The 24,275-nt window shown below is 40.3% G+C and overlaps 3 protein-coding genes and 1 pseudogene across 3 annotated transcripts; 3 read left to right on the plus strand and 1 right to left on the minus strand.

Moving 5' to 3' along the window:
- Nucleotides 1–601: 601 nt before the first annotated feature.
- LOC134133145 (uncharacterized) lies at nt 602–1,901 on the minus strand (annotated as a pseudogene).
- A 2,638-nt stretch (nt 1,902–4,539) lies between these two features.
- Nucleotides 4,540–6,330, plus strand: LOC119222255 (uncharacterized). Its single transcript, XM_037478744.2, has 5 exons — nt 4,540–4,599; nt 4,834–5,538; nt 5,652–5,777; nt 5,864–5,907; nt 5,998–6,330. Exons 1-5 carry the CDS (start codon nt 4,545–4,547, stop codon nt 6,115–6,117), a joined length of 1,050 nt encoding a protein of 349 aa, XP_037334641.2. The 5' UTR covers nt 4,540–4,544; the 3' UTR covers nt 6,118–6,330.
- A 4,564-nt stretch (nt 6,331–10,894) lies between these two features.
- On the plus strand, nt 10,895–14,115 carry LOC119222254 (immunoglobulin kappa light chain-like). The gene is made up of 5 exons (XM_037478743.2): nt 10,895–10,957; nt 11,221–11,925; nt 12,032–12,157; nt 12,245–12,288; nt 12,377–14,115. The coding sequence occupies exons 1-5, from the start codon at nt 10,900–10,902 to the stop codon at nt 12,494–12,496; spliced, it is 1,053 nt and encodes a 350-aa protein (XP_037334640.2). The 5' UTR covers nt 10,895–10,899; the 3' UTR covers nt 12,497–14,115.
- Nucleotides 14,116–15,410: 1,295 nt separating this feature from the next.
- On the plus strand, nt 15,411–16,563 carry LOC119222267 (immunoglobulin kappa light chain-like). The gene is made up of 3 exons (XM_062562087.1): nt 15,411–15,472; nt 15,642–16,349; nt 16,430–16,563. Exons 1-3 carry the CDS (start codon nt 15,418–15,420, stop codon nt 16,561–16,563), a joined length of 897 nt encoding a protein of 298 aa, XP_062418071.1. The 5' UTR covers nt 15,411–15,417.
- The last annotated feature ends 7,712 nt before the right edge of the window (nt 16,564–24,275 follow it).

Genomic DNA, 24,275 nt, shown 5'->3' on the forward strand with positions numbered 1-24,275 from the left:
CAACCGAAATGCATGCATGTAATACCTGAATATGTGATTTAAGTTTATTTTATATTTCTTTTGTGCAAAGACGTAAAATGAACCGTGACATTCAGCATTGGATGCAGACATACGCTGAACATGCTCAAAAATCCTCTCTGGTCTATAAATAACTTTTTCTAAACAGAGATGTAAGCGGGCATGCTACCTTCAAACTAGCCACCGCTGCGCATTACCTCGCTCTGACTGCTTCTGTAGAGAAGGTGTGAACTGCTGAGAACAGGTTTCTGATGGTGGAAACTTCACTCCTAGCTTGAGAAGAGGAAGACTGGCCCAGTCACAAGCCATGAGCAAAGAGAAGCCACTTTGTGAGGACAGCTCTAAAAAATTAGGGTCATGTGTTAAATGCAATAAAGGCAATTCAATCTTGCTTTATAAACTGCAATATTGCAGCGGGGATAGCACAGCAGAGTAAAGCCAAACGGTATGAGAGGCTGTACTCTGTCGACAATGTTACTGCTACCGTCACGTTGTGGAGGGCCGGCAAACCCTTGAACTGTAACATTATTCACCATAAAGTACTGCCTCAAGTACCTTATTGCTTTTATATTACGGTTACATTACATTACATTACATGTCATTTAGCTGACGCTTTTATCCAAAGCGACGTACAATAAGTGCATTTCCACATAGAGATACAAACTCAGAAGAACAAGTAACAAGAAAGTACATTTTTCATCAAATAAGCAGTTACAAAACATGTTATAGAAAAGTGCCATTATAAGTACAATTTAAGTGCTATCATTTGTTAGTGCTACGGTTTGCTAGTGTTTTAGTCAAGGTAGAGTCTAAAAAGGTGTGTCTTGAGTTTTCGACGGAAGATGTAGAGGCTCTCTGCAGTCCTGATGTCATCGGAGAGCTCATTCCACCATCTGGGAGCCAGGACAGCAAAGAGTCGCGATCTCGTCGAGTGCTTTTCTCTCAGTGAGGGAGGAACAAGCCGCTTGGCAGATGCAGATCGGAGTGTGCGGGTTGGGATGTAGGGTTTCACCATGTCCCGGATGTAGACTGGTCCCGATCCATTCACAGCATGGTACGTCAGTACCAATGTTTTGAACTGGATGCGGGCAGCCACTGGTAACCAATGAAGAGAACGGAGAAGCGGTGTGGTGTGGGAGTATTTCGGAAGGTTGAAGACCAGTCGAGCTGCTGCATTCTGCATAAGCTGCAGTGGTTGAATGGCGGTAGCAGGGAGACCTGCCAGCAGAGAGTTACAGTCAAGGCGGGAGATGACAAGCGCCTGAATCAGTACCTGTGCCGCCTTCTGAGTAAGAAGGGGTCGTATTCTCCTGATGTTGTAGAGCGTGTATCTACAGGATCATGTCGTCGCTGCGATGTTGGCAGTCAGGCAGAGTTGGGAGTCGAGCGTCACGCCAAGGTTCCTGGTACTCTGAGTGGGCGTTAACACGGAGTCGCCGAAGTTAACGGTCAGGTCCTCAGTGGGCGAGGTTTTTCCAGGGAAGAAAAGTAGTTCGGTCTTGTCGGGGTTGATCTTCAGGTGATGAGCGGACATCCACTGGGAGATATCAGTCAGACATGCAGAGATCCGTGCCGCCACCTGAGTGTCCGAGTCGGGGAAGGAGAGAATTAGTTGGGTGTCGTCGGCATAGCTTTGATAGGAAAAACCGTGCGAGCGAATGACGGAGCCAAGGGGGTTGGTGTAAATTGAGAAGAGGAGGGGACCCAGGACGGAGCCCTGATGAACTCCAGTAGTAAGGGGGTTCCGACACTGATCCTCTCCAAGTTACCCGGTAGGTGCGACCATCAAGGTAGGATGAGAGAAGAGACAGCGCAGATCCTGTGACACCAAGTTCCTGAAGGGCGGCGATAAGGATCTGGTGGTTTACTGTGTCGGTTACCATTGACATGCACAAATTAATGTCCATCTCCTAGCACCACAACTGATATTTACTGAGAAACAGATTCCTGATTCCTGGCGTTGATCTCACCAGGAGACCACTCCCAGGGGGCGTGGACACTGATTTTCACACCTTTACTGATCTGTATAAATACCTGTAGGCACCCATTGTTCTAGAATTTGCTGGTAGAAGCAGGAGACAGGCACTATGGGGTATTCAATGAGCTGCCCTGTGGCCTGTTGATTGCAAAGACCAGGTTGTGCCAGATCTAGAATAAAGTTTAAGAAAAAAACATTTACCCATGGTCATGAAGATACTAATTTAACGTTACATGGATTTTGCATGCCGCTAAATACCCAACTTAGATCGGCTTGAGCCGTTTTGACAAAGGAACCTTCTACCGACCACTTTTCGCACTCGGCGCTACAGTTGATCCTGCGTGTTCTGTCGGGTTTATGCGTCTGCACAGGCTCCGCTAAAGCCGCTGCCCCCCTCCACACTATGCTACAGTGGCTCATATGCGCTCTTCAAGCGCCTTCCTGGTTTCAAAACTCCGCCAATCAGTCCTAACATCTTGTCAAAGGATCTCAGCATCATTAAATTATTTCAAAACTAGAAGAAGAGGCGTATTCTGACCGGCTGTACGCTCTTGTTTATCTTCCGCTTAGTTCATGTCCAATACAGTCTGTTAATGTACAAATGTCAGCTGTCTATTACTGAATCTTACAGACACAAACCACACTGATGGCATAAAGAAGAGTTAAAGCCCCATTATTATTGGACATGGCTGAAATCTGGTCACCACGCTGGCCAACAAGTCAAAGATGTATTGGGTGCTCGCTCTTTTTGCTTGACGCACGCTCCCGATCTTGAATCTTAAACAATTGCTTTTCCTTGGGTTCCCGGATGTTGCAGTTGAATTTTTTGAGGTTGAATTTTTTCCGATTGAAATATTTGGGTCCTCGCTACGACTAGTCGTAGAGGAACCTATTGTATTTCAAGCAATTATTATTGTTATTATTCTCAAAAACCGCGGTCCTTTTTGAGGCCTTTATCATATCCCGACAGCGAAGTCATCTGACCTCATACTCCTACTTTCTTCCTTTGCACTATCATTCAATCCCCACCCCATCAACCGTCTCTATACCCGTCCGCCGCAACATTCGCTCACTCTCTCCCCCCTCTCTGGCCTCCTCTGTTCTAGCGGCTCTCCCCTCAACTGACTCTCTCTCGACTCTCTCTGTCCCCTTAAGACTTGACGGGCTGGCAGATCCCCTCCGGCTCTGTGGTTGTCTGAACCGGTGCGTGCTGTGAGAGCCACTCGAGCATTGGAAAGGAAATGGCGTAAAGACAAACAACCTGACGACCTGCATGCGTTTCGGGCACTTCGCTCCTCTTTTTCTGCCTCCATCTCTGCTGCAAAAAGCACTTTCTACCAATCCAGAATTGAGTCCTCATTTTCCAACGCCAAAAAACTATTTTCTATCTTCACTAACCTCCTTGAACCCCCCAGTCCTCCTCCCCCTTCCACCCTTCTTCCGGGAGACTTTGTCACCTACTTTACCAAAAAAATAGCTGACATACGCTCCTCCTTCTCCAACCCACCTCCTTCCAACTGTATCCCACAGACTTCACCTCTATCGCCCTCGCTTCCCTCTTTCACCCCCCTGTCTCCTAACTAAGTTCATACCTTAGTAGCCTCTGCCCGTCCGACCACCTGCCCCCTCGACCCCATTCCATCCCACATTCTACAGTCTATTGCCCACGATCTTCTTCCTTTCCTCACCTGTCTCATTAACAATGCTTTGTTATCTGGCTGTTTCCCCAACTCTCTGAAGGAGTTAACCCACTCCTGAAGAAACCCACCCTCAACCCTTCTGAAGAAAACAACTACAGACCGGTATCTCTTCTTCCTACTACACTATGAACAGTTGATAGCATAAACAATTGTAATGGAAGACGTTCTCAAATAAATTGGGAATTAAGATTAAACATTCTCCAAAATTGAAGTAGTTTTTTACTGTTTATTTCCTTGCAAGCGAATCAAAGCTAGCCATAGCTACATATGGAAGCAGTGCCAGCTTCTTCTCCGGGAAGCAGTCGCAAACTCTTCCTCAATAGTTCAGACCCAATGTTTTGCCAGACTGAGTCTGTTTAAGCAACTGATTGGCTAAAATGCTTCTTAGCCTTCTGCGGGCAATCTTGAGATTGCAAAAGAAAGCACCCATGCATGTTCGCAACAGATTCCCAACTTGTCACATCTGTGACTAACACAGCGGAACTCCTCCAACCTTGATGGTAATTTTATTCCAACTGTGATATATATTTAAGTGTAACACAACAATATTGTCACGCTTTCAATAGTACTGTATGGACCTGGGATCTATTTTTCCCAAGATTTAGGTAGGATACAAAGATACAGAGCAAATGCTTCTAGAGACATGTTTCTCAGTAATATAATATTTTACTCTAAAGAGTAAAAGAGTAAAGAGCAAGAATGAAAAACTACTCTATAAAGGGAGCATGTTTCCTCAGGAGGACGTACAGCACAGAGTCACATCGGGTTGGCCAATCAAACACAGTCTGTCTCTGAAGAGCGGAAAAAGTATTGAGATTCTCTTCATTCAACACAAGAATTTGAACACAATGACATCTCCAAGGTTTGCTGTCTATGTGACATGGTTATTTTTGTGTAAAATGGGTGAGTTGTGTTTCTGTTTCTAACTTTCCATGGAAATGTTTAACTTTATATAAGCATGTATTAATGGTGTGTAAAAAAATAGGACATTTTTGTGTATTTGCTTGGGATTACTTTTTCAGCTCATGTAACTAATCTAAAATTGTGTACATATATATATATATATATATTTAAAATTTATTTATTTATATATATACACATATGATAAAAATTTAAAAATCTATTTTTTTTAATCAGCTCATACAACTGGTCTAAAGTTGTCATCACCTGTGCCCCACGAAAGAGGTTTCACATCAGTCGGTGTTGGAGACAAAATTACTTTGCAATGTTTCTATCAGAATAATGATGGAGCATGGCTTAGCTGGTATAAGCAAACGCTGGGACAGAGACCAAAGCTGGTTTCCACCTTCTATCAGTTTAACGAAGATGGCACTTTTCATCATGAATTCAAGAACAATCCACGCTTCACACTGGATCCGGGAAAAGGTCAGAATCACTTGACAATTATTGATTTGAAAATGTCAGACTCAGCAACGTACTACTGTGCACATAGCACTTCAAATGTGTTGATTTTTGCCGAGGGCACTGTTGTCAGTGTGCAGGGTTCAGGCTTGACCGTCCCAGCTTTGCTCCATCAGTCACCATCAGAGACCATCCAGCCAGGAGGCTCTGTGACTCTGAACTGTACAGTACAAACTGGGACCTGTGATGGAAAACACAGTGTTTACTGGTTCAAAGACTCTGAAGAATCTCATCCAACACTCATTTACACTGATGGAGGCAGCACTGATCAGTGTGAGAGGAAACCCAACACAACCCAACGCTGTGACTACAACCTGCCGATGGAGAGGCTGAATCCGTCTCATGCTGGGACCTACTACTGTGCTGTTGTCTCGTGTGGACACATTCTGTTTGGAAATGGGACCAAACTAGATATTGAGGGTAAGTGATAATCCAACTCATCTGATAATTGTTTTTTTTAATTGTTATTTCTAACTTGACATGAATACAAACATAAAAGCTGAAAGCTTCTTTTCTGGTGCCTGACTCTGCAGCTGAGAGCCACCATCTTGTACCGGTGTATTTTTTGAGTGCAGCTTTGGTATTCACCACCATCCTGGTTGTTTTACTGTTTTTTTTGGTCTACAAGCTAAAAAAGAAAAAGAGCTGTCAATGTTTGGGTAAGTTGTTCTGTTTTATTCTGAGGGCTTGTATTACATTTATTTACATTTTTAATAAAGGTGAACTTCTCTGTTTTTACAATTAGAGACTGTCGCAACCGTTTCAGCTCCCTCCACAAGAAACACAGAGGTGAACTTCATCTAATAACTTTAATTTCAATTCTGGATATTGTTTTTATATTTTAACATTGTAATACACTACTTCTTATTTTGTCACCAGGGTTACCAAAATGCACAGAACCCTCATTATGCTGCTTTAAATCTCAATGTGCCAAACGGATCAAGGAGGCAGAAGATGAACATTGATGTTGAATGTGTGTACTCCGGCATTAAGCAGTAGATTTTTAATGTGAAGTAGATTTTGGTGTATGAATTGTATTGATAGAAATATTGTATACATTTAGACCTTAATATTTACAACCGTTGCCAACATTTAATACAAAAACAATTATGTCCTTTTTGTTGTTAGGTGCTGCATTTATGCCTAGTATTTAGAAATTTGATGTAAATTATTGTCATAGTGATTAAATATGGCTAATACCTGACACTTTCATTTTGGGACAATTTTTCATGCATGTTAATTTACTGTAGAAATTCTCTTCATTCATTCCTGAGTGGATAAGTATGGGGTGCCGTTTGTAAAACGTTGCACGTTCTAAAATCCTGCGCAGTTTTGGTACATTCAGCATTATCATATAAAAAAAACAGGACAATGTTCATATGTCACTTTTTCAAACATTTAGAGACAAAATCATGTAAATACATGCTACAACTGTGTACAATGTTTGGCAGTAACACAAAGTTGTTGAATAATATAATGTTAAATGTAAATCTAAATGTTGAGTTTAAATGTCAGACATGACGACTGAACTATTTACGGTAATTCATGCAGCAAGCCAAGATGGCAAGTCTGTATGAATTAGCTCTTATAAAGCAGGGGTATCAAACTAATTTTATGTACGGGGCCACATACAGTCCACTTTGATGTCACTGTACAACTGTACAGTACAAACTGGGATCTGTGATGGACAACAAGTGTTTACTGGTTCAAAGACTCTGAAGAATCTCATCCAGCACTTATTTACACTGATGGAGGCAGCACTGATCAGTGTGAGAGGAAACCCAACACACAAACACACACCCGTGACTACAACCTGCCGATGGAGAGCCTGAAGATTTACTAAGGTGATAATTAATTTCCGAAAAATAGTTGTCTGTACAATAATTGTTGTATAGGCCCTTCTATATACAACATACAGTCAACAGATTAGATATATGTATGCTTTGTATGGTTTTCTTTTTAAACTATCTGTTACCTTGTTTTTCTAAAATACATAGTTTACATCCAAATGCTGCATTGAGAATTGGCCTTTGTATATTTCATGAGCCATCCTTTAATCCAATATTGTAATGCACCAATACGTTTTAGCAATCAGATCCCATTCAGGTAATCACTTCACTGCAAAAGATTGCTGCAAACATCTGGCTTCAATCACCAATTTAAACACACACATGGAAATGAATCCGGGTGGGAAGTGTAGGATATTAAAAAATGAATTGACGACCAGGTTCATAAATTAACTATAGATAAAATGTATTTAGTGTACAACAAAACACAACCATGATTCTGGGGTAATGTAATGGGAATGTCATAAAACCACTGTTATTTTGAAACTGTAATCAATAGAATAATACCAATGTACAGTTATGATTGTATTCAATGTAATGTAATCTACCAAAATGCATTCATGTAATACTTGATAACACCACAACTGATAGACTGAGAGGCCTTCAAAAACCAAGCTACATTGAACTCACCAGGGGGTGTGGTCACCACTCCCAAGGGGCGTGGTCACATACTTTCACACCTTTACTGATCGGTATAAATACTTGTTGGCAGCCATTGTTCTCGAGTTCGCTGGTTGTAAACAACAGACATGGTATAGGGATGGTTGTGAGACTGCCCTGTGGCCTGTTGGTTGTGGAGACCAGCGGCTCCTCAGCTGAGATGTTCTTTTTAGCACAACACCCTTTCATTTATTAAATACTTTTGACTATTTTATTTTAACTGTTCACAACAAGATGTCTCCCGTCTGTCTGATGTTTCTTCATTATTTGAACACAACAGAAGCCAGAGACGGATCAAGTCCATGGCAGGTAAAAAGAAGTGGGTGGTGACAATCAGAGGAAAGCTGTATGAAGGAAAAGAACTGCAGTAAACAGAGTAAAACTCAAAAGAATGTAAAAAAAAACCTGTAAAAATGTATTTAAGTAGAAAGCAAACAAGCGTCACATTATACAAACAGCAGTAAACAGCAGCGGCCTGTGATCAACGTGGCACTTGACAGAGTTGTGGACTCGAGTCATGTGACTTGGACTCGAGTCAGACTCGAGTCATGAATTTGATGACTTGAGACTCGACTCGACAAAACGTACAAAGACTTGCAACTCGACTTGGACTTGAACACCGATGACTCGTGACTTGACTTGGACTCGAGCCTTTTGACTCGAGAAGACTTGCTACTTCCCATGAAAACTGGGGGAAAACATATTCACACCACCGCGCCGCTCTGTTTATCTGCATTTGTCAAAAAAATGTGCGCCACCTGTATGCAGAGAGCGCGCGCTGCCTGCACGACATCCAATCACTGCAGTCCATTTGACCGTATCAACGAGACAGCTCGTTCATGGTTACAAAAATCGGGATTTTTGAACCCGGATTCAGACTCCGATGGAAATCCTCGCCAACATTATGTCAACGTCCGTTTTAAAGTAGTGTAATGAGCTGAGTTATTAGTTAATCAGTTGGGCAGATGTTGCATGTGTTCACGTTATGCTCTGTTACCAGCTGTAGTTACGCGAGACAACCCGAGTTTTGGGGGGCCGTGTATGCGGAAGTGTTCGTTCGGCGTGGTGACGGCCAACAGTGACCGAAGTTGAGTTGTTTTATATAAATAAATGCAGCGGAGTTGCAAGCCAGTCATCGCCTTATTTACGCTGCAGCATTGGGGTGAGCGTTACAGTACTATAACACAGTCACAGTCGATCCACCATTACCCTTCCCTTCGTAGTCTAGGTCTGTGAGGCAGCGCACCATCACCCAGGGTTCCCCGTCCCCACTATAATAAGATGACTTGAAATGACTTGAAACTAAAATGGTACGACTTGTGACTCGACTTGAGACTTGTTGGCTTTGACTTGTGACTCAACTTGGGACTTGCTTCGTCTTTGACTCGACTTGACTCGGGACTCGAGGGCAATGACTTGAGACTTGCTTGTGACTTGCCTAACAGTGACTTGTTCCCACCTCTGGCACTTGACACTCTAGGTACCCCTCTTGCATCAGTTTGGGGTTTGGCAGAGAGGGTGTGTGTGTGTTGCCACTTGCTACATGCAGTGTCTTTTGATACTACAAATTCTGTCATCAGAAAAAGTTAGGTTTAAGTTAACCTTAAAGACTAACAAGTCATTTGAAGAGCAAGTCATGTGAGTCACATGAATAACGACACTAACAACTTGTGACAAAATGTGAACTTTTACTATTTGTTTTGCACAAGACTCTCATTGTGAATAAGGGTTTGAAATGAGTCCTACTCTTTAGGGTGAATTGCCAGAGGAACATTAATTCCCTCTGCTCACTTTTAAGGCAAAGTATAGGCTAAATAATAATACATTTTATTTATATAGTGCTTTACATGGTAGGCTACTCAAAGACACTATACAGTAAAACCAACGCATTTAAAACATAAACAACAACAACACATAAATCAATCATATTAAAAGCAATTAAAACAGAGTGTACAACTTTCCTAGTAAGTAGATTTTTAATCCCTTCCTCATTCAGTTAATCTGTGATTGTTTGCCAGGCTTTTTCTCTCTGTTTGTAATTACAGCTGCTGTATTCCTTTTTTTGCATATTGCATATTATATGCTTCACCTCCTCATATATTTCCATAATCATTAGCTCGATGATCGATACCATGGGCTACTTAAGAAAGCCGTGGACATGCACTTATCCTAGCTATGTACACCTGAATCAACCTACCACCCCCTTCTTATTCCGACTCGGCAAACGTGCAACCGATTTAGCCGCCACGAGCCGGTCACACTAAGGCAAGCCACGCTTTATCACTTATCCTGGATTTCTTTATTCTACTTTTCTGCAATATCCCTCTGGTTATAACTGTTACCATCACAACACAGCTCCTCTTACCGAATTGGAAATTTTAATCCAATATGTTAAATGTGTTCGATCAGTTAAAACCTCGATGTGTGGTTCTAAACAGCAGCCCTCTACCCAAAGGTCATTAGAACACTGAATCACATGCATATCCGCACCAATAGTCCACACCTCTGGTTGGTAGAGGATGACCAAGTTTTGGCCTAACTTCACTTGGTTGTGAATGTATTATTGGAGAACCCGTACTAAGAGCAAGAATGATTTACAATGCTCTACAATGTCATCCGCCTCTCAATAGCAGCCTTAAGGACGTGCAAACTTGGGGCAGAACCAATGTTGCTTTTCGTTTTTTTTTCGTTTTTCCAATACCTTCTACGTTGCCCTCTATTGGACGGCTGCTAGTTCTGTTGCGTTAAGAATACGATCTGTGCTCGAACGCTGGGGATTTTTAATATTTTAAGCTTTAGTTCAGCCAAATCCAGGAAACCATAATATTGAGAGTTGACTTAGTCGGCAATGCAGACGAAAACATTTCTTCGGTTCAAGAAGATTCATTTTATATATACGCATTATTTTATCACTTGTTGGGTTGTTAAAGATAAATCGTATGACCAGATAGGCCTGTGTCTGCTACAGATGACAAAGTCGGGCAAAACAAGTCTACTGGAGGTTTTTATTACTGAATAATACTGTATAAACCTGGAATCTATTTTTCCCAAATTAGAGATTTTACAGACACATTTCACATCATGAAAATATTTTACTCTGAGGAGTAAAAGACTAAAGAACAAGAGTAAAAAAACAATACCCTATGAAGGGAGCGTGTTTCCTCAGCAAGACGTACAGCACAGAGTCACATCGGGTTGGCCAATCAAACGCAGTCTGTCTCTGAAGAGTGGAAAAAGTATTGAGATTCTCTTCATTCAACACAAGAATTTGAACATGGTGACATCTCCAAGGTTCGCCGCCTATGTGACATGGTTGTTCTTGTGGATAATGGGTGAGTTATGTTTCTGTTTCTAACTTTTCATGGAAATGCTTATCTTTTTATACTTTACATATTCTTTATATATGTATTAAATATTTGTATATTTGCTTGCTAGGTCTTTTTTCTTCAGCTCATCCAACTGATCTAAAATTGTGTACATGTATACATAATATATATATATATATATATATATATATATATATATATATATATATACTGTATATATATATATGATGAATAAATGCATTTTTTCTTTGTCTTTTTTTTTACTTCAGCTCATGCAACTGATCTAAAGTTGCCATCACATGTGCGTCAAGAAAGAGGATTTGTATCAGTCGGTGTTGGAGACAAAATAATCTTGCAATGTTTCTATGAGAATATTGGTGGAGCGTGGCTTTACTGGTTTAAGCAAACACTGGGAAAACAACCAAAGCTGGTCTCCAGCTTCTATCAGTTTAACAAAAATGGCACTTTTCATCATGAATTCAAGAACAGTACACGCTTCATTCTGGGGACTGAAAAAGGTCAAAATCACTTGACAATTTTTGATTTGAATATTACAGACACAGCAACTTACTACTGTGCATCTAGCACTTCATATGTGTTGACCTTTGCAGAGGGCACAGTTGTCAGTGTGCAGGGTTCAGGTTTGACCGTCCCAGCTTTGCTCCATCAGTCACCATCAGAGACCATCCAGGTAGGAGGCAATTTGACTCTGAACTGTACAGTACAAACTGGGACCTGTGATGGACAACACAGTATTTACTGGTTAAAAGACTCTGAAGAATCTCATCCAGCACTCATTTACACTGATGGAGGCAGCACTGATCAGTGTGAGAGGAAATCCAACACAACCCAACGCTGTGACTACAACCTGCCGATGGAGAGCCTGAATTATTCTCATGCTGGGACCTACTACTGTGCTGTTGCCTCGTGTGGACACATTCTGTTTGGAAACGGGACCAAACTGGATATTCAGGGTAAATTATAATCCAGCTCATCAGATTAATAGTTGTTATTTTTAATCAAACTTGACATGAATACAAATATGAAAGCTAAAAATTTCTTTTCTGGTTTTGACTGCAGACGAGGGAGACCATCTTGTCCTGGTGTATTTATTGAGTGGAGCTTTGGTTTTCACCACCATCCTGGTTGTTTTACTAAGTTATTTGGTTTACAAGCTAAACAAGAAAAAGAGTTGTCAATGTTCAGGTAAATTGTTCTGTTTTTATCTGACATCTCGTATTGTATAAATATAAATTTATACAATTAATATGAATTTCTGTTTTTCACTATCAGAGTCTCATGCAACCGTATCAGCTCCCTCCACAGGAAACACAGAGGTGAACTTCATCTAATAACTTTGATTTTGATTGTGGATATTGTTTTATATTTAAAATTTTAATCCACTTCTTCATATTTTGTTACCAGGGTTACCAAAACGCACAGAGCCCTCATTATGCTGCTTTAAATCTCAATGTGCCAAACGGATCAAGGAGGCAGAAGATGAACATTGATGTTGAATGTGTGTACTCCGGCATTAGGCAGTAGATTGTATTTTAAATGTGATGTCGTTTGTGGTGTATGAATCGCTGTATTATTAGAAATCATGTGTACATTTAGAACTTAAGATTTACAATTAATGCTACATTTTGTTCAATTATGTCTTTTTGTAGTTAGGTGGTACGTTTTTACCCAGCAATCTGAAAGAATGTGGTTTTGCATGTTTGTTTTTTTACTGTAGTACAATTTTTTTAGGGGGGGTTAGGATTAAAGGTAACAAGTGAATGTTGAGACCAGAGGATCAGGCTCTACAACCAGACCATTGCAAGAGTGCATCTATCTTAGTTCTACTATCAGAGCTTTAAATCTGTCAGACCTGTCATATTCTCAGTGTTTAGAACTTAAACAGGAAAGTCGCTTGTTGTAGAAACATTTCTGAACTGAAAATTGCAATGGATATCCATTTTCATGGTGACATCAAGTATGCCATTTGCTCAATGGTAAACCAGGCCGATGTCGGATTACAGCCCGTTTTCGAAGACTACAGAGACCTTTTGTAAATGTAGAGCTTTATTCTAATCCAAAAGGCAAAAATTTGTGAGCTATGATAATATAAAATATAATAGTTAAAGTACAGAAGTACACTTGAATCTACCTTCTATCTATCAATTTCTCACTTAAGTAATTTGAGAGAAGGGCAAAAACGTTTTCCATTTAGAAAAACCCTACAGTGGAATTCTTTGGCCTTCCTTCCATGACGAAATACTCTCCAGTTCTGATAAAACAACATGGAGTTACAGGAACTGCCATGGTTGTTTAGCACAAACTATCGCCTGCACACAACTAAACCACACCTGGAGGTGTCAAAGCCTCCTCACAGGAAGCTGACTGGTCCTGTCTGTCTGGCCGGATACAAACACATTACTTAAAGCTCACTAGATGGTATTTGTGTAACATGTTATCTCCTGACAGTCCTGCTGCCCTACAAAAATAGTTTAGTAGTTTTTAAAAACTTCTTGGTAGCCAAATGGTTAGAGAGCATGCAAAACAAATGATCATTGACTTCCAGCCATTGGTGCATTGTTAAATGTCCTAATCCTTCCTAAAACCCCAATTCTAGTCAGCCTCTAAAAATATATTTACCGATAATAAGAATAATTCATGCCTCAGAGTGCATACTGAAAATGCTAACATTGTCATGGTTTGGGTCCATGTTCTGTTTTATTTTGTAGTGTCATGTCTCTCGTGTCCCTGGGTTAACTTCACTTCCTGCCTTGTCCTGTCTTCCCCTGTGATTGTCTGCAGTGTTGATGATTGTTTCCACCTGTGTCCAATCACCTGCACCTCCCCTGTGTATTTAAGCCATGTCAGTCTCTCGTCCCTCGTCGCGTCATTGCATGTTGTGCTTGTTTGCAAGTCTGAATGTCGATGTGGAGTCTTTTGGATTTTTTGAGTTTTGAAGTGAAATATTAAAATCTTTTTGTTGAAGTCCGCGTTTGGGTCCTTCCTGCCTGCCTCTGCCTACCGCGACCTTGACAGAATGATGCAACCACAAAGGGACTGAACAGACTCATGGTGTGAGTACGGCCCAAAGTACATGGACATTAGGAGCCCGTTCTGGCGGCGCAAAACCAACTTTGTGTTTGGCCCCAGAAGCTACCAGAAAGCCTGCCTCGAGCTCCAGGACCTCCTCAACCCCAGAAGAAGGAGCCCTGGAAGGAGGAAGCCACGTACCCCTCTTCCTGTTCACACTGGGCCACCATATTCCCACTGGGTTGCAGCGCACCGCTTCACCCGGCTCCGAGGCTTGGGCCCCGGACTCGTTCCCCCGCCTCCAATGTGTTTGATCAATGACCACCCGGTGTACACGGTCCATCAGCTCTTAGATGTTTGGAGACGTGTTAGGCGATTACAATATCTGGTGGATAGGGAGGGCTATGCGACATCTTGAGAAGACGGTGTCATTGAAAATGTGTCCAATTAGAAAAAGAGCAGAAAGTGTCACTACACTCTACCTCTACCTCTGGTTGGTAGAGGACTAAAAACGTTTTGGCCTAACTTGACTCGATCGTGAATGTATTAGAAAACTTGTAAGATGGAGATTTTAAGGAAACCGTCAGTGGAAAAGGGTTTCTGACACTGTTGTTCCTCCTACAAATGCAGTACATGAATAAGGCAATTAGAAATGTTTATTCTTGACCTCAGTGCCCTATCTATGTATCTGTGCAGCAGCTGTGGTTTTGAGCAGGATGTCAACGAGCTTTCACAGCCACATAGAAGCTCCTTAATCCAAAGACCTCTGAAACGTCCATGTTCTGTGGAGTGCTTATAAAAAATCTAATGCCAATAATACAAAATGAAAAGCTATTAAAACTACTGATGGTAAATGTTAGTAAGATAAAAGACTTTTTTTGTTAAAATACTATTTAGAGTGCTACTAATAAAACAAATAAGATAATTAAAAAAGTTGCACAAGGGATTTTGATTCATCATTTTGTGAACAAAAAAAATTAAAGACTACAGTCTGTGCTCGTATTAAATATTTTTAAATTATTTTAAGCTTCACTTAAGCAAAATCTAGAATGTCGTGATATTGACAGTTGACTCAGTCAGAAAAGACATTTTTATTTCACATAAATAAGATTTTATTGCTTTTTGGGGATGAAAACAAATCAAAGGATCAGATGTGTCTGTAACTATTAATGATGTCAATGTTGAGCAGAAACTCGACTCCACTGAAAGATGTTATTGCTGCAAATAAATCTAAGCCTGGTAACTTTTTTCTTCAATCACATCTCTCACCAGGAAAATCGTTGTGATGTAACTTTAATCTATAAAGGGAGCGTGCTTCCTCACAAGGAGGTACAGCACACAGAGTCACATGGGGTTGGCCAATCACACGCAGTCTGTCTCTAAAGAGTGGAGAAAGTATTGAGATTCTCTTCATTCAGCACAAGAATTTGAACACGATGACATCTTTAAGGTTTGCCATCTATGTGACATGGTTGTTCTTGTGGAAAATGGGTGAGTTGTGTTTCTGTTACTAACTTGTTTTCTAAGGTGTTTAAAATAATAGGACATTTTTGTGTATTTGCGTGGGATGACTTATCAGCTAATGTAACTGATCTATAATTGTGTACATGTATATATAATTAATTATTACATATTTGCTTTGTCTCTTTTTTTACTTCAGCTCATACAACTGGTCTAAAATTGTTATCACCTGTGCCCCACGAAAGAGGTTTTGCATCAGTCGATGTTGGAGACAAAATTACTTTGCAATGTTTCTATCAGAATAACGATGGAGCATGGCTTAGCTGGTATAAGCAAACACTGGGACAGAGACCAAAGCTGGTTTCCACCTTCTATCAGTTTAACGAAGATGGCACTTTTCATCATGAATTCAAGAACAATGCACGCTTCACACTGGATCCGGGAAAAGGTCAAAATCACTTGACAATTATTGATTTGAAAATGTCAGACTCAGCAACGTACTACTGTGCACATAGCACTTCAAATGTGTTGATTTTTGCCGAGGGCACTGTTGTCAGTGTGCAGGGTTCAGGTTTGACCGTCCCAGCTTTGCTCCTTCAGTCACCATCAGAGACCATCCAGCCAGGAGGCTCTGTGACTCTGAACTGTACAGTACAAACTGGGACCTGTGATGGACAACACAGTGTTTACTGGTTCAAAGACTCTGAAGAATCTCATCCAGCACTCATTTACACTGATGGAGGCAGCACTGATCAGTGTGTGAAGAAACCCAACACACAAACACACACCTGTGACTACAACCTGCCGATGAAGAGCCTGAATCTGTCTCATGCTGGGACCTACTACTGTGCTGTTGCCTCCTGTGGACACATTCTGTTTGGAAACGGGACCAAACTGGACTTTAAGGGTTAGTGACTTGTTTTAGTCAAGGTTGTTGTATCTAATTGGTGCTTTAAAGATACATGTTTCTGCCCTCTCTCTTTGCAGATGATCTGGACTCTCCTTTCTTGGTCTATTTCTTAAGTGGATCTTTGGTATTCACCAACATCCTAGTTTTTTTACTGGCTCTTTCAGTGTGCATGATGAACAAGACAGACAGCTGCCAAAGCACAGGTAACTAATACAAAAAAATACAAATTGTAGTACTTTATCTGGTTCTTATTCAAGTCGTAAATCAGCTTTTTCAATGAAATGGCACTTTCTTATTTCTTGTTCTTCTGGGTTTGTATCCCTATGGTTGAAATGAAATAAGACTTTTTGTAAGTCGCTTTGGATAAAAGTGTCAGCTAAAGAATATATAATGTATTGTAATGTAACTATAGCGGTTTGTATCTGGCAGCTGGGTTTCACTTAATGCAGATGTTTAAGAAAGTTTTTTTCTGTTTTAAGAATCTCAAGCAAGATATCCATCTCCCTCCACAGCAAATGCAAAGGTGAATAAAAAAACCATTCAACTGCTTCCTTACAATTTAGACACCTTTTTTCATTTGTTCAAAGCATTTTTTCCTAAATATTGTTTCATGTTATCAACTAAATTGTACTTTATTTACCAGGTTTACCAAAAGAGAAATCCTGTATTATGCGGCTTTGAGTATCCAGTTGCACAACGGATCAAGAAGACGGACGGATCAGACTTGGAGTGAATGCGTTTACTACAGCGTGACGCAGTAGCACTTAGGACAAGGTTTTTTTCTTTTGAACTAATGCAGATTTTTTTACAACTCCAATATGAATAAGATTCTATATCTTGTACTTCTACAATATGAATTTTCTTTTTTTGGTAATATGGTTAAATAGGAAACTCATTTCTTCTCTGAGTGGTCAGAAGCAGATATCTTCAGATAATATATCCCATTTGTCAATAAATTATTTTTTGTCTTAATTTTAGAAGCGCAGATCCACTTGACTTCGAGATCATCGGATATCTTTGGAGTTTATCTTCATTGTTATTTTTTAGAATCAAATGTGGGGTTTTGTATGTGAAATGATAAAAAAAAATGTACTCACAAATTGCAGCACTTTTAAGTGGATACATTTTTTGTGTGAGTATTAAAATCAGGGGCTTCTTTACACACGTTTAGCAGAGAGGTTGGTTTACCGCACCCATCAAGTGATGACAGGAACAGGAAGGAACTTTTTGTTTGTTTTTTCTTACTTAAAAGCCTACTGCTGTAGTTGATAATCTTCAGTTTAAAACTGAGACAATTACTGGACTATTGAAGTTTTCTTTTTTCTCTTACAAGAGGAAATTTACTTTACACCAAGAAAGCACAAAAACATCTTAATACAAACCTGTTTTACACCCTCAACCTCCAGCAGGTCAAAGAGCGTATCTTTTTAATTGAACAAAATAAGATGAATTTCTATCCATTCCGTGGTTTGGAGTTTTGGGCCTTGTAGTTTTATACAAGAGACGGATAAATATTTATGTTAGTTCATGTTAGTTATGTCAGAACTAATTTGGAAATGGCATTTCCATATTCTATTTTATGATCAAATCTTTCTCTTCTCAAACCCCCCCCCCCCTCAATTGGGCAAAATAACTTATTCTAAGAGAAACTTTGATTGCAAGTTCTGGTTTTGTCTTTGTTCACACCATCAAAATGGCGATATTGAAGGTGTGCAAATACCTGGCTATTTAGATTTCCCTCCCATTCGCCCCAAATTTAGCAGTACCCTTGCTTTGATCCCAAGTTGAAGAGGGTTATGGACCTTCGTTTTTTTTTTTAAATACCGTCTGCTGTACGCAACAGCACAGGTTGCAAACTCCAGACCAAAATGGGCTCCTCACGTCCAGGTAGTCGGGCCCAGATCACTCCAAGAGTCTGCGGAGTCCTTCTTTGGTCGCGTCATTCTGTCAGGAGAGGGTGCGGGTCGAAGGCAGGCAGGAAGGAAGGACTCAAACGCAGGTTTCCAACAAACAACATGCTTTTTAATAATTCCAAACATAACCGATATGTACCAACCTGAACCAGTAACAGGAAACAATGACGCAACATGAGACAAGCGACTGACATGGCTTAAATTCACAGGGGAGGTGCAGGTGATTGAACACAGGTGGAAACGATCAATGACACAGCAGACAATCACAGGGGAAGACAGGACAAGGCAGGAAGTGAAGCGTTTTTTGCCGGCTCGTCCGTCCATGTTTTAAGCAGCGTGTGCCAAGTTGGGTCAAACCATTCTGATATGGGGGAGATTTTGGGTTTTTAGGATAATTAAACATCCTGAATATGAAATTCAGCTTATGAACTTGATTTTGAATACATTTGAGATGTTGAGAATGTTCCTCGATTTGGGTCGCGGCTTGTCATTAAGGGGTGATGGTGGGTCCCGGAGCCAGACCAGTTGAGAACCACTGCTCTAGACACTCCACAACAGCTATACTATAATACCGGTCAACTGATGTCATGATTATTAATGTTACATTCAAGTGACTTTCTTACTGAAAATGAAGGAAAGAAAATGCAGACTAAAATACTGGCTAAAATACTTTCGGAGAATGCCGACTAAAAAGAAACAATGAAAAAAACTCATAACTATGCGATGTTTGTAGCCTGGCCTATAATATAGTAAACCTCATCACTTACCAATATCTGTGGATATATGGATCTGAATCATGGAAATAACTTCAAGTAGATTTCTGTTGCCTAAAATTGCTGTAGTCACATCGGGTTTGGGCTTAGGCAAAGTGAGCCCTGGAGTGCAATGCCGTGGTAGGACCAGCCAACGTGTGACGTCTGGATCATGTATATGCTGGAAGATGTGGAAAGGGAAGAATGAGGTGTATTGGGGATAAAAGGCAAACTTCAGACGGACTATAGTCAGGGGGAGATTAACTGTTTGTTTTGAACATTGAAGGAAATTCCGGTTCATGTATCAAAGCAAATAATCAAATTAATATGAAAATAAATATAAAAGTGAACAAGCAACAAATATGTGTTTCATTTGAGTTACCAGTAATTAATCTATAAAAAATGTTCTCTTTGTCTCAGGGAGTATTGCACACAAGTAAAATAAAGAAATCCAGGATAAGTCAAAAAGCGCAGCTTGACTTCCTGTGATCTGCTCGTGGCGGCTTAATCGGTTGTATGTTTGCCGAGCCAGGATGAGAAGGGGGAGCTTAGTCCATCCAAGTGTACATAGATGTACAAGTGCATGTCCACGGCTTTCTTAAATAGACCACAGTATCGATCACAGATTTACTGATGCAGAAATGGAGATAATACGTGCAACATAATTTTCACATGCTGATCAGCAATTAATTATGGAAACTTATGAGGAGGTGAAGCATATAATATGTTAAAAAAAAGGGAATACGGCAGCTGTAATTAAACAGAGAAAAGAAGCCTGAGCATGAATGCGGAAGGATTTAAAAATATCTACTTACTAGGAAAGTTGTAGACTGTTTTATTTGCTTTTAATATGATTGTGAACATGTAAACCTTAAAATGTTCCTCTTGAAATTTATCCTAAAGACTCACAATGGGAAAATATGTTTTACAACAACGTGCACAAATCTCTATAAGCTGTGTTTGCATTTCCAAATGTCTTTACAATTTAATGCTCATACAGAACAAAGAAGACTGGAAAAGATCCTGGCAACCGGTCAAGATAAAAGATAAAAACATTTTGCAGGCTGGTAAGTCCCATAACGGTTTGCAAATGTTGTAGAAATTACTTAGAAGGTGCTTGCTCACATATTTTATTCAAACTGATTTTAGCAGTTGAGAAATAGGCTCATTTGTCTGGCACTGGGTGGGACCAGCACCAGGCTTCACCCCAGCTGAGGCACTTGTTTTAAACCAAGGAAGGCCTGTGATAGAAAGGATTCAGGATGGGACAGCTACTGACTCTGTTCCACCTGCAGAAACTAGCCTTCTTAATACATGGCACATTTTCCGATACGGCACATCAAACACAATAACCAATTTATACGTATATGTGGAAATTCTCTTGGATGTAGTACATTCTTCTGTGGCCAGGGAAGGTAAGAAAGATGTGTGCCAAGGACTTCAGTGCCAAACACATAGAGTTTTGACAGTACAGCAAAGAGCATTTATTTACAGTTTTGGCATGTAAAAACATGCCGCTTGCAAAGAAGTGCAGTGCCTTACAGACCATCTGTGGGATGCTGAAAACATTGCTTTGCGCACGTGTCAATATCAGTGCTTCTTCATACAAAACTTGGTTAAGTGTGCACCCCAACGACTACTGCCCCACCCACCGCCACGTCGATCGGTCCGCCTACAACAACTACTACTAGTCCGCGGTGCTTATTATCCACCGGACCTTCTAGGGGTCCGCGATATTATGTCAGACATGAAAACGGTCGGTGAGGCAAAAAAGGTTGGGGACCACTGATCTTAACAACTGCGATAGTAGGGTTTAAAAACAAACTCGTTACAGCAATAGTAACAAGTAATGCATCTTAATTAAAATAAAATCAGAACACATTCACAAAACAAGACTTAAGCTGGGTACTATCTCCTGTTTTTGTTTCTCTACAGATGAGGAGGACTCTCGTATCTTGGTGTATATCTTGAGTGGAGCTCTAGCATTTACCACCATCGTTACTGTATTTCTGGTTTTCTTGCTTTACTCGATGAACAAGGAGAAACCGCTGTGAAGTCACAGGTATTGTGATTACTATTTTGTGTGGCTGGCAGTGTACGGGGCACCGATTGTAAATTGTCGCACGTTCTAAAATCCTGCGCAGTTTTGGTACATTTAGCATTATCATATAAGAAAAATTGTAAATGTAAATGTTAAATGTTCGGTCTATATTTCAGACAAGACGACTGAACGTTACAATGTTTACAGTAATTCATACAGCAAGCCAAGATGGCAAGTCCGAATGAATTAGTTCTTGTTTCAGAGCAGGGTTATCAAAATAATTTTAGGTAAGGTGCCACATATATACAATTCTATGTCACGTGGGCTGAACCAGTGAAACCAGCGGCGAGGGTCCGTTCCACGGGCGGGGGCTACAAGGGGCACATGCCGTTCCCTGCGGTTTGTGTATGGCATGTAGACTGGACATTTAAAATTTACATTTAACATTCATATATAACATTTAACATTAAACATTTATATTATTTAACAACTTTTTGTTACTGCCAAACATTATCTTTGGAAAAGTTATAGCATGTATTTACATGAATTGTAATAAATGTTTGAAAATGGTACATATGAAAATTGTAGTGCTTTTCTTTCATAAGATAATGCTAAATGTACCAAACTGCACAGGAATTCAAAACATGCAACATTTTACAAACGGCGCCCCATAGCAGTGTGTGCTCACTTCACACGTTCTAATAGTGTGAGCACTGTTCTTTCTTCTTCAGAGTCTCATGCAAGATGTTCAGCTCCCTCCACACCAAATGCAGAGGTAATGTGTTGTTTTATCTTTCAAACAATCAGGCACAGTAGTGATTCAGGGCACAGTTATAGTGTCTATAATGTACGTTATTGTGGTTTTTCTTCTTTTGTTAGGGTGAACAAAACAAATCAAGCATCCAATATGTGGCTGTAAGAGAACACAAGATCAGCAGATCTAGAAGACAAAGGAACAACCTTGAGATTGAATGCACATACTCAACTATAAAGCAGTAGGAGTGTACGTGCTTCAAAGGGGTACCAAGCAGACACTGAGGTCATTTTATCACTGTGTCTTTCTTGTGACAACGTGTTGAAGCAGCAACTGTTGCTCCCTTCTGCAAAGAAGTGTTGATTCAACCTGTTACTTTAGGGCTTTGCTACGGCATCGGTTCACACTGATTTAACTGTATTTAACAGGAAAAAGTTAAATCTAGGTCGAACTCACATTTTGGCAAATCACATAACTAAATCGTTGTATCTTCATGCTTGACTGTGAAAACTGTATAAATCCAAGCTGTTTTATAAAGGAAAAGAAAAAACTGGAAGGAAGGGATAATGAACAGTTACATGGCTAAAATGAGATGCAAGACCCTTGTCAGAACGATGTCAGCATGCTTTTGCACATTTATTGTTGGGTCTTGTTCCTCTTTACAAATGAGACACTACTTTATTTTTCTTTCATGAATATTTGATTAATGTTTGTCTTGAATTTCTTTAGTGTAAAGATGTGACATGAAAATAAACCATGACATCAGCTGAACATGCTCAAAAATCCCCTCTGGTCTATTAATATCTTCTTCTAACCAGAAATGTAAGCGGGGCATGCTACCTTCAAACTACCCAGTGCGCATGACCTCATTCTGACTGCTGCCGTAGAAAAGGTGTGTACAGCTGTGAACAGGTTTCTGATGGTGGAAACTTCACTCCTAGCTTGAACAGAGGAAGACTGGCCCAGTCACAAGCCATGAGCAAAGAGAAGCATTTTGTGAGAACAGTTCTAGAAAATGAGGGTTATGTGTTAAATGCAAATAAAGGAAATGCAATCTTGCTTTATAAACTGCATATTGTAAGTCACTTTGGACAAAAGCGTCAGCTAAATTACATGTTATGTAATGTAATAATGGCGCGGGAGTAGCAGAGCAGAGTAAAGCCAAACTGTACAACTGTCTGTACTTTGTCGTCAACGTTACTGTTCAAGGTCGTTGTAACTGTAACATTATTGACGATGAACTACTACATTGAGTATCTTATCGGTTTCATAATATGGTTAATAGCAACATTATACAGTACATAGTAATGAAAATAGTATATAGCTTATGGCAGTAAATCACTGTCAGAGAAAGAAACTAAAGAAAGTCGATAGAAAGTCGAAATTATAAAATCAAACGTTGTTAAAACACAAACGACCTCTCTGTAACCGTAGTGGACCCTAAATGACAACCAGCTACAACCCTAATTTACTATTTTTTCAGGCACTTCTCCAGCCGCACAATAAGACCAATGCGTCCAGCTCTCAGACCGGTCCGTATTGGTAAAATGTGTGAATCTGTGAATATCTTCAACTTTACCGTACTATGAAGGAGCCTACGCATATCTCAATTTTCCAACAAATCCATCGTTATTGAAAGTTGTGCGGAAATGTGCTTCTATAGTTCTATGAATGCATAACTTCAGCCAATCCAAAGACGGAGTTTGTAACCAATTCGATGTAGATACGATGGCCACTGGCTCCACCCCCTTACTGTCAAAAAGAACAAGAAAACACCTCAGAGCGCGAGGAGAGATCAGCCTTGCGAGCAAGGAGGTTCACGTTCAGCGAGCGAGCAAATATCGACTTTTGTTCTCTCGAGGTCGACTCGAGCACAAAACAGTTGTATTCACAAAACATTGTGCAGCGCATTTCAGTAGCCTAAAGAAAATAGTCCCCCTACATGTGGCTGTTGTAACAGCCTAGTACCAAAAGTTTGTTGATGATTAGCTAGCAACATTATTTGTGCTTCGTCTGAAAACATCCCATGTCTCCTTGCTAGATATCGCACCATCGCATTAAATTGACATTGCTCATTACGTCCACCTTTTGGTTAAAAGGTGCCCTAAACCGATTGCGATAACCAGCATCAACCGTAACTCACTTTTGGCGTGCACCGTCTTCTTTTTAGCAAACGACGAATTTAATTCACGCTATTTAAAACCATCAGGCTTTCAAGTCTGTCTTCATGCACCTTCCGCCAAGACAATTTCCATGTATGTACAACATACTATGGCAATAAACGTTTCCTGATTCCTGATTCCTGAAAATAACAAACTGGTCAAAGTGAAAAATCTCTGTAGCAATCTACGACTAGAGTATGGAGAAGTTGAGGGAAAGTTCTAGATGACAAGGAAGGGACTACGGGGTGGAAATGAGAAATTGCTTATTGTTTTTTACTAGCAGTTAACAGTTTTGTGGAAT

Source organism: Pungitius pungitius, chromosome 1, assembly GCF_949316345.1.
Source record: "Pungitius pungitius chromosome 1, fPunPun2.1, whole genome shotgun sequence".
NCBI classification, from domain to species: domain Eukaryota; kingdom Metazoa; phylum Chordata; class Actinopteri; order Perciformes; family Gasterosteidae; genus Pungitius; species Pungitius pungitius.